The sequence below is a fragment of the Anticarsia gemmatalis genome, chromosome 19, assembly GCF_050436995.1.
Source record: "Anticarsia gemmatalis isolate Benzon Research Colony breed Stoneville strain chromosome 19, ilAntGemm2 primary, whole genome shotgun sequence".
NCBI lineage: Eukaryota > Metazoa > Arthropoda > Insecta > Lepidoptera > Erebidae > Anticarsia > Anticarsia gemmatalis.
Genome location: NC_134763.1, coordinates 5,133,590 through 5,146,140, shown reverse-complemented (window position 1 = coordinate 5,146,140; position 12,551 = coordinate 5,133,590). Strand labels below are relative to the sequence as shown.

The following is a 12,551-nucleotide window of genomic DNA, read 5'->3' as shown; positions in this document are numbered from 1 at the left end:
ACAGACAGCGAAGTCTTAGTAGTAGGGTCTCGTTAAATAGAACACTAAAAAACATGATCTATCTTCATACTGTTTGATTAAAAAAATAAAGTAGATTTAGAAATATTTAGGTATCAACGTTTGCAAATCGTATTGCTGGCAAAGTGAGTATATATTATATTATTTATGAATAATTTGAATTTATTCCTGTAAACGTTAGGATGTATACGAAAATAATCATCTGTGAAACATAATAATAGTAAACACTAAACAGGAAGTAAATTATCGGAACAGGACGGTATGCTATACCAAACTACCAAAAAATCAGCTACATGCTTAATATAGGTCATAACAACAGCACAGGGTTTGTCAATATAAATCTGTAAATAAATACTAGCTATTATTATATCCCTCTGACTTATTTTATAGCTGGTATTGGATAACGGAATGTAGGCAGCCAAATGTTGATAGGAGTATAACGCTTGCAGTGATCATTTAAGTAGGCGTTTGGTAAAAATAGGATAACGGTTAAAAAAGATTATTTTCGACTTACTAGGTTTATCTTTGATTCTCTGTAATAGTAAATAATAGGAAATTTAATTTTGTATTTTGCTAGGGTGAAAAATCTAAATAAGCCTGTGGTTACAGAAGTTATTTTAAGTATAGGTACCTAGATATTAATAAAAAAAATATTGTCGCATGAAGTTCTACTTAAATTAAATTGCAATTTTTTTTTTCACGTGAAAAAGTATTTTACTATTTTCATATTGATATTGATATAAAATGAAAATAATACAAATCAATATTAACATACTGATTCCACATGTTATATCTAGACTAATATTATAAAGCTGAAGAGTTTGTTTGTTTGTTTGAACGCGCAAAATCTCAGGAACTACCGGTCCAATTTGAAAAATTCTTTCAGTGTTAGATAGCCCATTTATCGAGGAAGGTTATAAGCTATATATCATCACGCTACGACCAGTAGGAGCAGAGTACCAGTGAAAAATGTTACAAAAACGGGGAAATTTTTGACTCATTCTCTCTTATGTGACGCAAGCGAAGTTGCGCGGGTCAGCTAGTCTAATATAAATTGATGTAAAAGTGTGCCTATTTAAATTAAACCATCTTGAAATCTTTAATACTTTGTTGCTCGAATTTAATCTTAGGTGTTCTGTGCATTCCAGAATGCATGCATGATTTATTGTTGTTTCAATATAATGCATTTGTTCAGGAATTTCGTTGATGACAAAAGTATAACTTTAAATTAACATAATTTTGAATGGTTTCTTGACAAAAAAATGTATAACTGCCTCTGTTGGTAATGTATGCAACAGCCGTGCCCAGTTGTCCGGTTCGATTCCCGAGTCGCTCAAGTGCTATAAGTATTTTCTCATTTATATTAGAGCCGCCCGCGACTTCGTCCGCTTGGAAACCCTTCCTGTTTAAATCCCGATCCTCGGAAACTCCGGGATTAAAAGTAGCCTATGTGTTATAATAATATTATTATTTACTCACATATTTAGCCAGACCCTACAGTTTCGGGTACCTATAACAGGCGTGATATTATGTATGATTGTAAAACAAGTGTTAACCAAAGTAATGACCGTATCATTCAAGATTTGGTATCCTAGTTGATTAACCAGTTCCTTCGCTTCATAACAGATGGCGTTGCATGTTATGCTCGTACATTATAAAATCAGCTAACGTGTGCGGTACATTTGAAGTTCAGTAGAGATTCCGTTATATCTTGTGTTTGTTAATTAACAAAGAAATTATTTTTTTTGATCTATGGCATATAGGATAGGATATATGAAAGGCTAGGAGAGAGAGAGAGAGAGAGAGAGAGATCTATGATTAGAAATCAATATATAACTAAAGAAAGTAGTTGTGGCACGAATACGTATGTTATACTTCACTTTTATCAACGAGATGAACAGTAAAATACATCTTAAGTACATATAACTTTTATTAACAGACTTTACATTGTCTGTGTGTACAGTTGTTATCATACGAGTTAGTGGTATATTTATAAGGTTTGTAAATGATAAAACAAGATTGTATTATGCTAAATTTTCGGCATGATTACCGTTCTTTCTGGATGTATGAGTATATGTATAATGAAGCCTTACTCTCTACTTCATAAGGCACATTTACTTAAAGCCTAAATTTTAAAAAATACATTAATCGGAGAACTAACTTAACGTAACTTTAAAGTTTAATAGAATACAAACACAATACTCATTGGTATAAAATCTAATGACTGTTGACGACAGTCGAAGACTGTCGTATCTTGTTTTAGACCGTAGACGAGACTTAATTTATTTACATATTGGACTTACTTAACTTAGGAGATTAAATCTCCTAAAACTCTGAACACGTCTATTTATTTTTATTCAACCTTAAAATTAGGATTTATGCTTCTAGCTCATTAAAGGAGAAAAAAAAATCTTCAATTATATTTTGTCGCTTTTTTTCTTTGAGATTGTTTGTCGATTTATTGTTGTCGAGTATAATATAACATATGTTAGCTATGTTATAGTCCTATCACCCATCGTCATTGGCACGTCAGTGTGTTGAACGACATTTTCTTCATCGTCCTCCACAGCCAGGTATTTTTCAACGAACCCTGACATACAATCTAACCAACCGTGGTTATACATCAGTTTGATAACTCTTCGACGGAATACCACTAGTAGCATAAATATTAATACGCCTTGCAGGCAGTTGAATACGTCTATTATTGACCTGTAAACAGAAAACAAAGTATTATTTTGAATAGGTAGTTTCATATTATTTGATAATTGCTAATTGTAAAAGGAAAAATTTAAATAATAATGCTATGCCATACGTCAATGCGGTTTTTAAAGACGTAGAGCTGACGTTTTATTACTTATTTTGGAATTTATACTGGAATATGAAGACATGAGGTTGAGGTAGAAGACGTCAAGGATAGGGCGAAATGGATAAAGAGTGTAAGGAAGGCTGTCCCCTCTAATATATGGGCCGAATAGCTAGGAAGAGAGACAGAGAATTTATACTGAAATAGAAAAAAAATAGCTAAATGTCCCACTGCTCAACACGGATCTCCACTCAAATATGTAGTCATAGACTTAGTAATAAATCTAAAATCCAAATCTAAATTCAGGTTAGGTAACATGGATGATTAAAAATATGTAAAATACTAATTACCAAACAATGTGTTGACCTGCCAAAGAACCAACCATCTCGAACACCCATGGCAGACCCATTAGAATAATAAGTCGTACAGACATAACAAACCTGTAAATCATTAAAATGAATTAGTATTTAAAATAAAAAATACCCTTAATTAATTATGATAATATTATTATATACTATACAATACATAAGGACTGAAATACTTTGGTGAGTTTGCTATGTACCATATAAAAAGCTAATAGGTTCTAATAATTGTAGTTATATCTTAAATACAATTAAGTTTGGTTAAGTTACTTACTTGAACTTCATAGCTTTAAGGTGACTAGAAGAGAAGGATAGCCGCCACAACATTATTGATGTATATATGAAGATGGCAATATTAGCAGCCAGTAGTATTGACATAATGCTGAACATGTAGTACCATTGTTGAGTCTTATCTGAAATCAAAATAATATCATTTTACTTTGATGATACATATATTCTCAAATTAAGTGCAAAACTGCTGAATAGTGCATAAAGCTTAGGACTTCTCTATATCATCCAAGCTATATAGTTCAAATCCGACTAAACGAGTTAGCGAGTTGTTTTGTTGTTAGGTATTTAATATGCTGATATCGACCTGAAGAATCGATTAACGAATATTTTAGTTAGTATTTGGCGAAACTACTACTTCGGACCTTTAAGGAAATACCCTTTTGATGAATAATATAATTATTTTATAAAAACAGCTATATTTTCAAATAAGTATGCTTTTGATATGTATTGTTATAATTTATAATAACATTTTAGTACTTACTGAAAAACCAACAGTGGTTTAATCCAATTCCAGGTTTTGAATGGTCACCAGGGTGGAAGTTGACGATGGCCATACAAATCGTGAGAACCGAAGGACATCCCCAGGCATATAGGAAATACCACTTAAATTCATACCAACTGTAGTCTAAGGTAGCCGGCCGTCTGCAACATACTTTTTATATTTTTAATTGTTAAAATTCAGTTAAATGCATGTGTAATATATTATTATAATTACCTTACTTAACTTACCTTGTATTTAACAAGACCTGTATCGAAATTGCGTTTGTCCAAAAGAAGGCCGCGATCAAAAAGAAATAAGCCAAAAACCCTGAAACATTATTATAATCAAATGTTAACTTGTAATATTCATACACTCAGAAATGTTGCAAGGAAACCTTGCAAGAAATGAGTTCTGAAAACAGTTCTTGAAGGATTCCTAACTTCATTATTATTACGGAGTAGATCCCTCCGACTTTTCCAGCGATGTTATTAAAATTTTACAAAAAAAAATCCTATTAGTATTTATGTTTCATTTGTCAGAAGCGCACGCGCTTTAGGTAATCACAGTTTCAAGTAGTTTTAATTCTCTTAAGTAAATTCAAGTTGCTGTAGTCCGTGTATTTTCACTCATAATGAGCTTTTTATTACCTCTAGTTGCACACAAGGCCATGTCAGTGTACTCCATCAATTTCATAATTGATAATATTCCTTGACCAATCGCTAAACTTATACAAAAGTTTATGATAGATTTTCCCTGAACATCCCTGTAATGTAAAAAATAATTGATTTATTAAATGTAATATTTTATGTGAATGAGTTATGATTTTATGATCATGTGATTAAATAGGTGTTTTGGTGCGTAATACAACAAAATAAATCATTAGCATATTAGGTAATAAGCTACGCAAAGATTTACGTAATGACATATGTATGTGAATAACAAATACATATAGGTAAACACCATTTATGAGCGGTATAAGTATTCAGTAAAGTTTTAAAATATTTTTTTTTTCAATCAAAATGTCGATACTTAAATCTTATTATAATAAATAAAAATATAAATAATAAATTTAACCCATTAATGTCCCACTGCTGGGCAAGGGTCTCCTCCCGTAATGAGGGAGGGGTTAGGCCTTGAGTCCACCACGCTGGCCAAGTGCAGGTTGGGGACTTTGCAAGCCCTCAATAAATGTGTTAAACAAATTTTAGGCATGCAAGGTTTCATGTGATAATTATTTCTAATACACACATAACTTCTAAAAGTCATTGGTGTGTTGCCTCGGGTTCGAACCTGCGACCACTTGCGTGGGAGGTGTCAACTTATACCACTCGGCTATCACTGCCTATTTATTTTTATTTCGAAGTCAATATACCTCACCTGAGCTCGGGTATTGCGGAGTATATAAGAGCTGTCGGAGCCAGAAATATAATAGAAGCTATCATACAGTAGCCGAGAACTCGGTCGTCAAGAATTTGTTCATCTTCATCAGCACATACTATTGCCGATAGTGTGACGTTCTTTAATGATACGTCCTTTATCGTGGTAGTGTTATCCACGCAGTATCTGAAAATGTTAACAAGCAATTATTTTTTAACCGCACGGTATGGTGTTTGGGGTAAAGGCTGTTTTTGTAAGAACAGGTTGGATAAAAAATATGACAGTGCAATAGATTAAAAATGATGTACCTGCACTAAAAAACGTTGGGTAAATACTCGTTTAAATTATAAAAATCACTAATTTAGACCGGCCCGGTCTTGTACAAAAAAGGTGAATTTTAAGACTTTACAGTATCACGGATAAGTATTATTATATGATTACCTAGTGAATTACTGGTCGCATCTTACAGGTATTTGCAAGTATTATTTTTTTTGTTATTGTTTGTACATATATTGACATTGATCTTGGACAACAATTAGTGGGAGCAGTTATTGTTGTAGTTAAATTACTCGTATTCAGTCAATGATGTAAAATAATTCTTTACTTATTTAGAATTGCAGTGTTAGTGTCTTAACATTGTCTGATGAACTTTCTCTTCAATCACCAAATATAGCTGCTAGCGTTTTAAAAACAAGAACACGTATCTATACCTAGTTCAGTAATTGTGCTAAATCGATATGAAAACACTGAGTCCAAACATCGTGATTGTTTTTTTAACAATTTCCATTATCTAATACTAGCTGACCCGCGCAACTTCGCTTGCGTCACATAAAAGAGAATGCGTCAAAATTTTCCCCGTTTTTTTAACATTTTTTACTCGTACTCTGCTCCTATGGGTCGTAGCGTGATGATATATAGCCTATAGCCTTCCTCGATAAATGGGCTATCTAACACTGAAAGAATTTTTCAAATCGGACCAGTAGTTCCTGAGATTAGCGCGTTCAAACAAACAAACAAACAAACAAACAAACTCTTCAGCTTTATAATATTAGTATAGATAATACGATATTGTAACGGTTTGTCCTGAAGGTAATGTATGATATCCAGTACTAGTGAAATAGTGGTATGGTGTCAGTATAAATATTAGTATTTGATAATATTGCTAGTATATTGGGAGCACGCTACACTCATTGGTCAATTACTTACTAATAGTAATTCTGAATAAAATAACATTTAGGAATTGTTATCTCGGATTATTTGTAGTAGGTCGCATTTGAAGTAAATAATTTATTTATTTCATTCGATTATATGTCCCTAATAAGTAAAAGTGACGTTTTTATTTTTCTTTACCCTGTATGTGTACTTTTTAGGTGACCACCTCCCCTTATATTCATGAAATTAAATGTTTTAAGAATGATAGAATCAAATGTGTACTTACGAGTTGAGACTAAATTTTTCGTCAAATTCATTTCCTATTTTTAAGTGCAGCTCTTGTTCTTCAGTAACGGTAAAATGTTGTCGAAATCGAAATGTGTTACTGCATTTCAAAAATATGGGAGACGTTCCATTAGAAATTGGGTCCCAACATATGTCCTTTCTCATTAAAAGAACTTTCCCCGTAGGACAACACGTATTATTGCTGGCCTGAATATGATCGATTATTACTAATACAACAATAAAAGATAAATGTAGAACTGTCTTCATTTTGTAATACATTTTTAATACAGTTTCGTTCCGGTAATTTTTCGGATTTTTCAACACTCTTATTTACATCTCCATACCACAGAAAGTTTATTATTAAAAGCTAATAAACACAGTACATTCACTCATCACTAGGAAGCACTTCAATCATACAATCTTATTTATTTTAAACCCCGACTCAAAAATAGGGGTATCATAATCACTCGTTTTCGGGAACAAAATAGTGTGTTTTGAAATATTTCGTTCATAACTGTTTGGGCAACCGCAGGAGCGTGTTTCGGCGCGCAAAGGCGACGTAAAACTAAATGTCTAGCGAAACGTATAAACGAAACCACGCTCCACCAGTACTTAAGGCGATTAACACACTGCCCCGCACCACGCAGCGTAGCGCGTGAATGCGTGTTCGAACGTTGCTTGTAAGTATCTCCGTTTGTATGGAAAACGCACGAACGCGCGTGATCCGCATGAACGCGCGTGGATGCATTTTCTGTGTGTTAGACTATGCGTGTTTTCCATACAAACGGAGATACTTACAAGCAACGTTCGAACACGCATTCACGCGCTACGCTGCGTGGTGCGGGGCAGTGTGTTAAGCGCCTTAAGCTCGCTTTTCACTATGAGATATGCTTAATATTTTATCGCTCGTCATATTTTGTGCGAGACTGTACACAATGTACTATGACAATACATGTCACATTATATCCCAAACTATTATCCTGCCTCCTTCACTGTTCTGAGCTGATCACATATGTACATAAATATTATTAAATTACATCCTTATAGTAGAAAGCCGGCTTTGCAAAAGATAATCATTAAACGGATTTGGTTTAAAACTTTTCTTTCACAACATACTAAATGAACTGGCCTGAGTGTGGTTCTCCGTGTCTCGAAGAGCATGTATAGCCGTCGGTCCTGCGCCTAACCTCTCACTGGTCGTGTCAATTATCGGTCCTATAAAACTATAAGTAAACTTATTGAGAAAATATAAATAAATATATTTTTCTTTTGTTCCAGCTTCTGAATATGTTAAAATTCTACGCTAGATTTGAAATCAGCGATGAAACCGGTGACCCAATGACAGATCGGGATATGACTTTACTGCATTATTCCAGGATTACTTCTTTGCAGGTATTTATTTCTTAGTTCTTATTTTGTTAAGTCATGCAGCTACCTTTTCGCTTTAAGTTTATCGTTTAAAAACTTCAAGTTAATAACGTTAAACGATTCATCATGGATGTGTTAGGATAATATTTTTTTTTTGTTACAGAAAGCAGCCTTCTCAAAATTTCCTGATTTGCGCTTGTTCGCTCTGGCAAATGTAGCTAGCGTAGATACTAGAGAGTCTTTACATAAGCATTTTGGAAACTTGAGGCAAGTTTAAATATACAATACAATTTATTTTTATTCTTAATATTATTATTATTGATGACTTTAAATATTATTCAATGATGAATTTATACATAAATCATGTTTTCTTTTTTTTATTAGCGATAAAGCACTACGTGCCATTGCTACTTACCTGAATCTCATACCGCCAGAAGGCAAAGAAGATGAAGCACCATGGCACAGACTTGATAAGCAGTTTCTAAAAGAATTACTGGTAAGACCTTCATATAAACATACATTTGTATGTAGCATATTATCGATTGTTCTTGTTAAATGGAGTGTGTTGCATTACACCGCTTCTATGATTGCCTTTTCGTCTGCAGATATCTCGTCACGAACGCCGCATATCACAACTGGAAGAATTAAATTCAATGCCTTTGTACCCCACTGAAGAAGTCATATGGGATGAGAATGTTGTACCAACAGAAATCTACAGCGGAGAAAACTGTCTTGCTTTACCTAAACTAAATCTCCAGTTCCTGACTCTTCACGATTACTTATTAAGAAATTTCAATCTTTTCCGCTTGGAAAGTACATGTAAGTTATTATTTTACGTACTGTAGATGAATCAGTCTTATTGATTTTTAATATTCTAATAAGTTTTATACGAAAGTGACTTTTTCACACAAGCAACAATACTACGATATAACTCATTTATTCGATATTATTTTTATAGATGAAATTCGTCAAGATATCGAGGACGCAGTTTACAGATTAGCGCCATGGTACGTATGTCTTAAGTTGTAAAACCTGTCTTAAGTCAATATTAAGTAAGTTAAAAAAACAATTTTATACCATGCATATTTTTTTAATACTCCTTTTCTACCTAGAACCAGTGCTGCCATACACAGAACTACCTGCATGCACCTGTATAAAAACGTTTCTTTAGAAATAAATTCGGTTGATTTTTGACTTATTTGTATTTACAGGCGAGCGGAAGATGGCAGTGTTTACTTCGGTGGTTGGGCACGAATGGCTCATCCTATAACAAGCTTCGCTGTCGTGGAAGTAGCGAAACCAAATATAGGAGAAAAAGCTCCATCTTGTGTCAGAGCTGATGTAACTGTTACCCTAAGTGTAAGAAATGAGATAAAACATGAATGGGAGAGCTTAAGGAAACACGATGTTTGCTTTTTAGTGACTGTTAGACCAACACAAGGAATAGGTTCGTAATATTAATATTGTCTTTTGAATTAATTCAGATATTCTCTTTTACCGGTCTGTAAAGCCAATAACAAGAGTTGCTTACTAATTCTGGACTGCTGTCCTTATCATTTTTATTTCATAGGAACCAAGTATGACTATAGAAAAAGTATGGTTGAACAAGCTGGTATAGTGTACGTCAGAGGTTGTGAAGTTGAGGGCATGCTGGACGCTTCTGGCAGAGTCATCGAAGAGGGTCCTGAACCGAGACCAGAACTGGAAGGGGACGCGAGAACCTTTAGGTTGCTCCTTGATCCCAATCAGTACCGGCTTGATCTCGACCACGCCAGTAGAGGCACTGAGGTAAGTCTACAGCAGAATAACCCTCTTATTCATACAAATATATGAAGTTATGAAAGGCTTATAAAGAGTTTTGTTTCTTTGAATTCTTAGCGAAATGAAAGAGAGAAAATATATTATAGTAGTTTTTTAACTAAAGTAGGTTTATAGTGTGTTTATGAATAAGAGGGAAAGTCTTTAACGCAGATATTGTTACTAAGTTTGTTCTGTTAGACTTAGGTGAGACCTAGTGCTATAGATTTGATGTGTGTAATACGTTGATTATTGGCGACATTGGAATATGACAAAGAAGTTATTCGTGTGTCAAGTTTAAGAAATATATTAGTTACATCATCCAAATACTGGCATGAACGAAAATTAACTTACACTAGTGTTCTAAACAAACTACCTCGAAATAGAAGTGTTTTGAAAATAGCCAAATGTTTTGTATTTCAAAGGCACGTACGTACTGCTGGTATGTTTTATTACTCGTATTTCGTATAGTTTCGGTAGTTGTTACCCTAAGTAACATTGTCTTTTAGGTTGGAAAAAATGCTCTTGGATACACACAACGTTTCATCACGTTGATTACCTTTACCGTTCGAGCAAGTGATAATTATCTATACTTATAATAAATCTGTAGAGAGGTCAATTCTGTACATTGAATATATTTAAAAAAAAACCAATGGGGGATGTTTAGTAACGGATACTGATACCGAATCTGCAATTTATAATTTTCTTTTCTGTCTGTCTGTCTGTCTGTCCTCCGTCTGTATGTGTCGCTATCACGTAAAAACTACCGGATAGAATGCACTGAAATTTGGTATATGCATAGAATAAGTAGTGGAGCAAGTTCTAGGATACTTTTTATCGCATAAAATTGTTTAATTTTCTAGAAAATTGCAAATATGTAGTAAAAATCGTACACAGGTAACATAAAAATATAGGCGATAATTTTGACACCTTTCTTAAGTGTTGCTGTGGCGCATTGGTTTATTGTTCCGAAAATAATCATTTTGGTGTGGGATCGAACCTCTTCGGAGACAATACTTTTTGTGACTGTTATACGTTTCAAAGTACTTTTTAAACATTTTCTATGGATTTTGTTTAGATTATTGTGGAAATTGATATAAATTTTATTTCATAGTGCATTATTTTATTTGGGATCAAACCTCATCGGATACAATGACTTTTTGTGACTGTTTTACGATTCAAAATACTTTTTTAGTATTTTTTAAACATTTTGGGTAGATTTTTGTATAATTTAATTTTAATTTTATTTCATAGTGCATTATTTCATATGAACCTGAGTTTACATATAGGTACACATAAGAGATGGCGTTGCAATCCATTTTATTTCAAACTGCATTATTTCATATGAACCTGAGTTTACACATACACGTCATAGATGGCGTTGCAATTCATTTTACAACATGCACCAAACTTATTTGTTTTTGTTTTTTTTTTTTTTTTAAATTATGTCAATCATAAATTTTATGCATTATGTATCATATGACGACAGGTAAAATTAAATTACTTACAATGTCTTATGAATATAAAATTATGGTTAACGCGGCGCTCGCGCCGGCCGCATCTTCGTAGATACCTACATGATTTCGCGGGTGAAGAACTTTAGCGCGGTTCCATACGCGTACGCTACATAGCAGGTAGGTACGCGGGCGCCGACAGGAACATGAGAGAAGACGGGTACGGACAGAAGGATAGGTCAAAGCGAAAAAGTTGTTAAAGCATTTGCATGTAGGTAGGTATATTATTTTGAAAGTATCTAGGTCTAAGTGAGCTGCAACGAATGCAACAGCACGACATTCACGCGAGCGGAGCCGCACGGGTCAGCTAGTTTCTAATACATACGTAAATTCGAAAAGTCACTAGTATTTTGCCTCCAGTCTGAACCGAAGGACCAGATGCCAGCTAGTAGTACCCTTTAGCTATGGGTGCTTTTTTTAATAATTTTCAGATTTATTAATAGGTAGTTAAATTCTTTTTATAGCTTCTTTTGTGATATACCTTATCATTTTTATTTGGCTTCAAATATTTTAGGTGTTAGTGTGTATGTGTATAACCTACCTGCTCGCTATCGTATTTACGTCATCGACAGAATTGTCCTAAATATGCTAAAATAAACTTAAGACAAAGATAATTATGTTGGTTCAGTGCATTGCACATACATTAGTTATGTAACATACATTACCGTTTAACAGATTCCTGCACTGCGTCTAACAATTTTAAGCGGTTTAGAGCAATAGACAGAGAGTTTTATAAAGATTTATTACAATTGGCATAGACTTAGATTCTAACAGAACAATGTCTGCTCGGTCCGCTAATCGATCCCTCGGGAGCTCCGGGATAAAAAGTAGCCTATGTGTTATTCTGGGTCTTCAGCTACCTGCATTCCAAATTTCATCGTAATCGTAACAAACATCCATACATACACAACTCACAAACTTACGCATTTATGATATTAGTAGGTACTAATATAAGAATATTTGCCAACTGATCAATTGTTTGCTACCAACACTATCGAGTCCGTGAATCGTTGAGAGCTAATTTCAGCTTCCTATGAAACTCTCAGAAAAAGTGGTAAATTACCACATCTGATTCTTTTCAACTTTGTGATTACCTTGAGAAA

General features: G+C 33.8%; 2 protein-coding genes across 2 annotated transcripts in view; one reads left to right on the top strand and one right to left on the bottom strand.

Moving 5' to 3' along the window:
- The window catches only part of LOC142980900 (RNA helicase aquarius), a 52,190-nt gene that overhangs the window by 18,646 nt on the left and 20,993 nt on the right, over positions 1–12,551 (top strand). Inside the window, exons 7-13 of the mRNA XM_076126493.1 lie at positions 8,048–8,161; positions 8,301–8,404; positions 8,522–8,633; positions 8,743–8,956; positions 9,096–9,144; positions 9,349–9,584; positions 9,708–9,925. Coding sequence (XP_075982608.1) covers positions 8,048–8,161; positions 8,301–8,404; positions 8,522–8,633; positions 8,743–8,956; positions 9,096–9,144; positions 9,349–9,584; positions 9,708–9,925 — 1,047 coding nt within the window. The remainder of the gene's footprint in view (positions 1–8,047; positions 8,162–8,300; positions 8,405–8,521; positions 8,634–8,742; positions 8,957–9,095; positions 9,145–9,348; positions 9,585–9,707; positions 9,926–12,551) is intronic.
- Positions 1,931–7,956, bottom strand: LOC142980902 (G-protein coupled receptor Mth2-like). Its single transcript, XM_076126495.1, has 9 exons — positions 7,886–7,956; positions 6,771–6,976; positions 5,333–5,518; positions 4,603–4,718; positions 4,204–4,282; positions 3,956–4,116; positions 3,458–3,596; positions 3,172–3,261; positions 1,931–2,727 (listed from the first exon to the last, which is right to left on the bottom strand). The coding sequence occupies exons 1-9, from the start codon at positions 7,928–7,930 to the stop codon at positions 2,511–2,513; spliced, it is 1,239 nt and encodes a 412-aa protein (XP_075982610.1). The 5' UTR covers positions 7,931–7,956; the 3' UTR covers positions 1,931–2,510.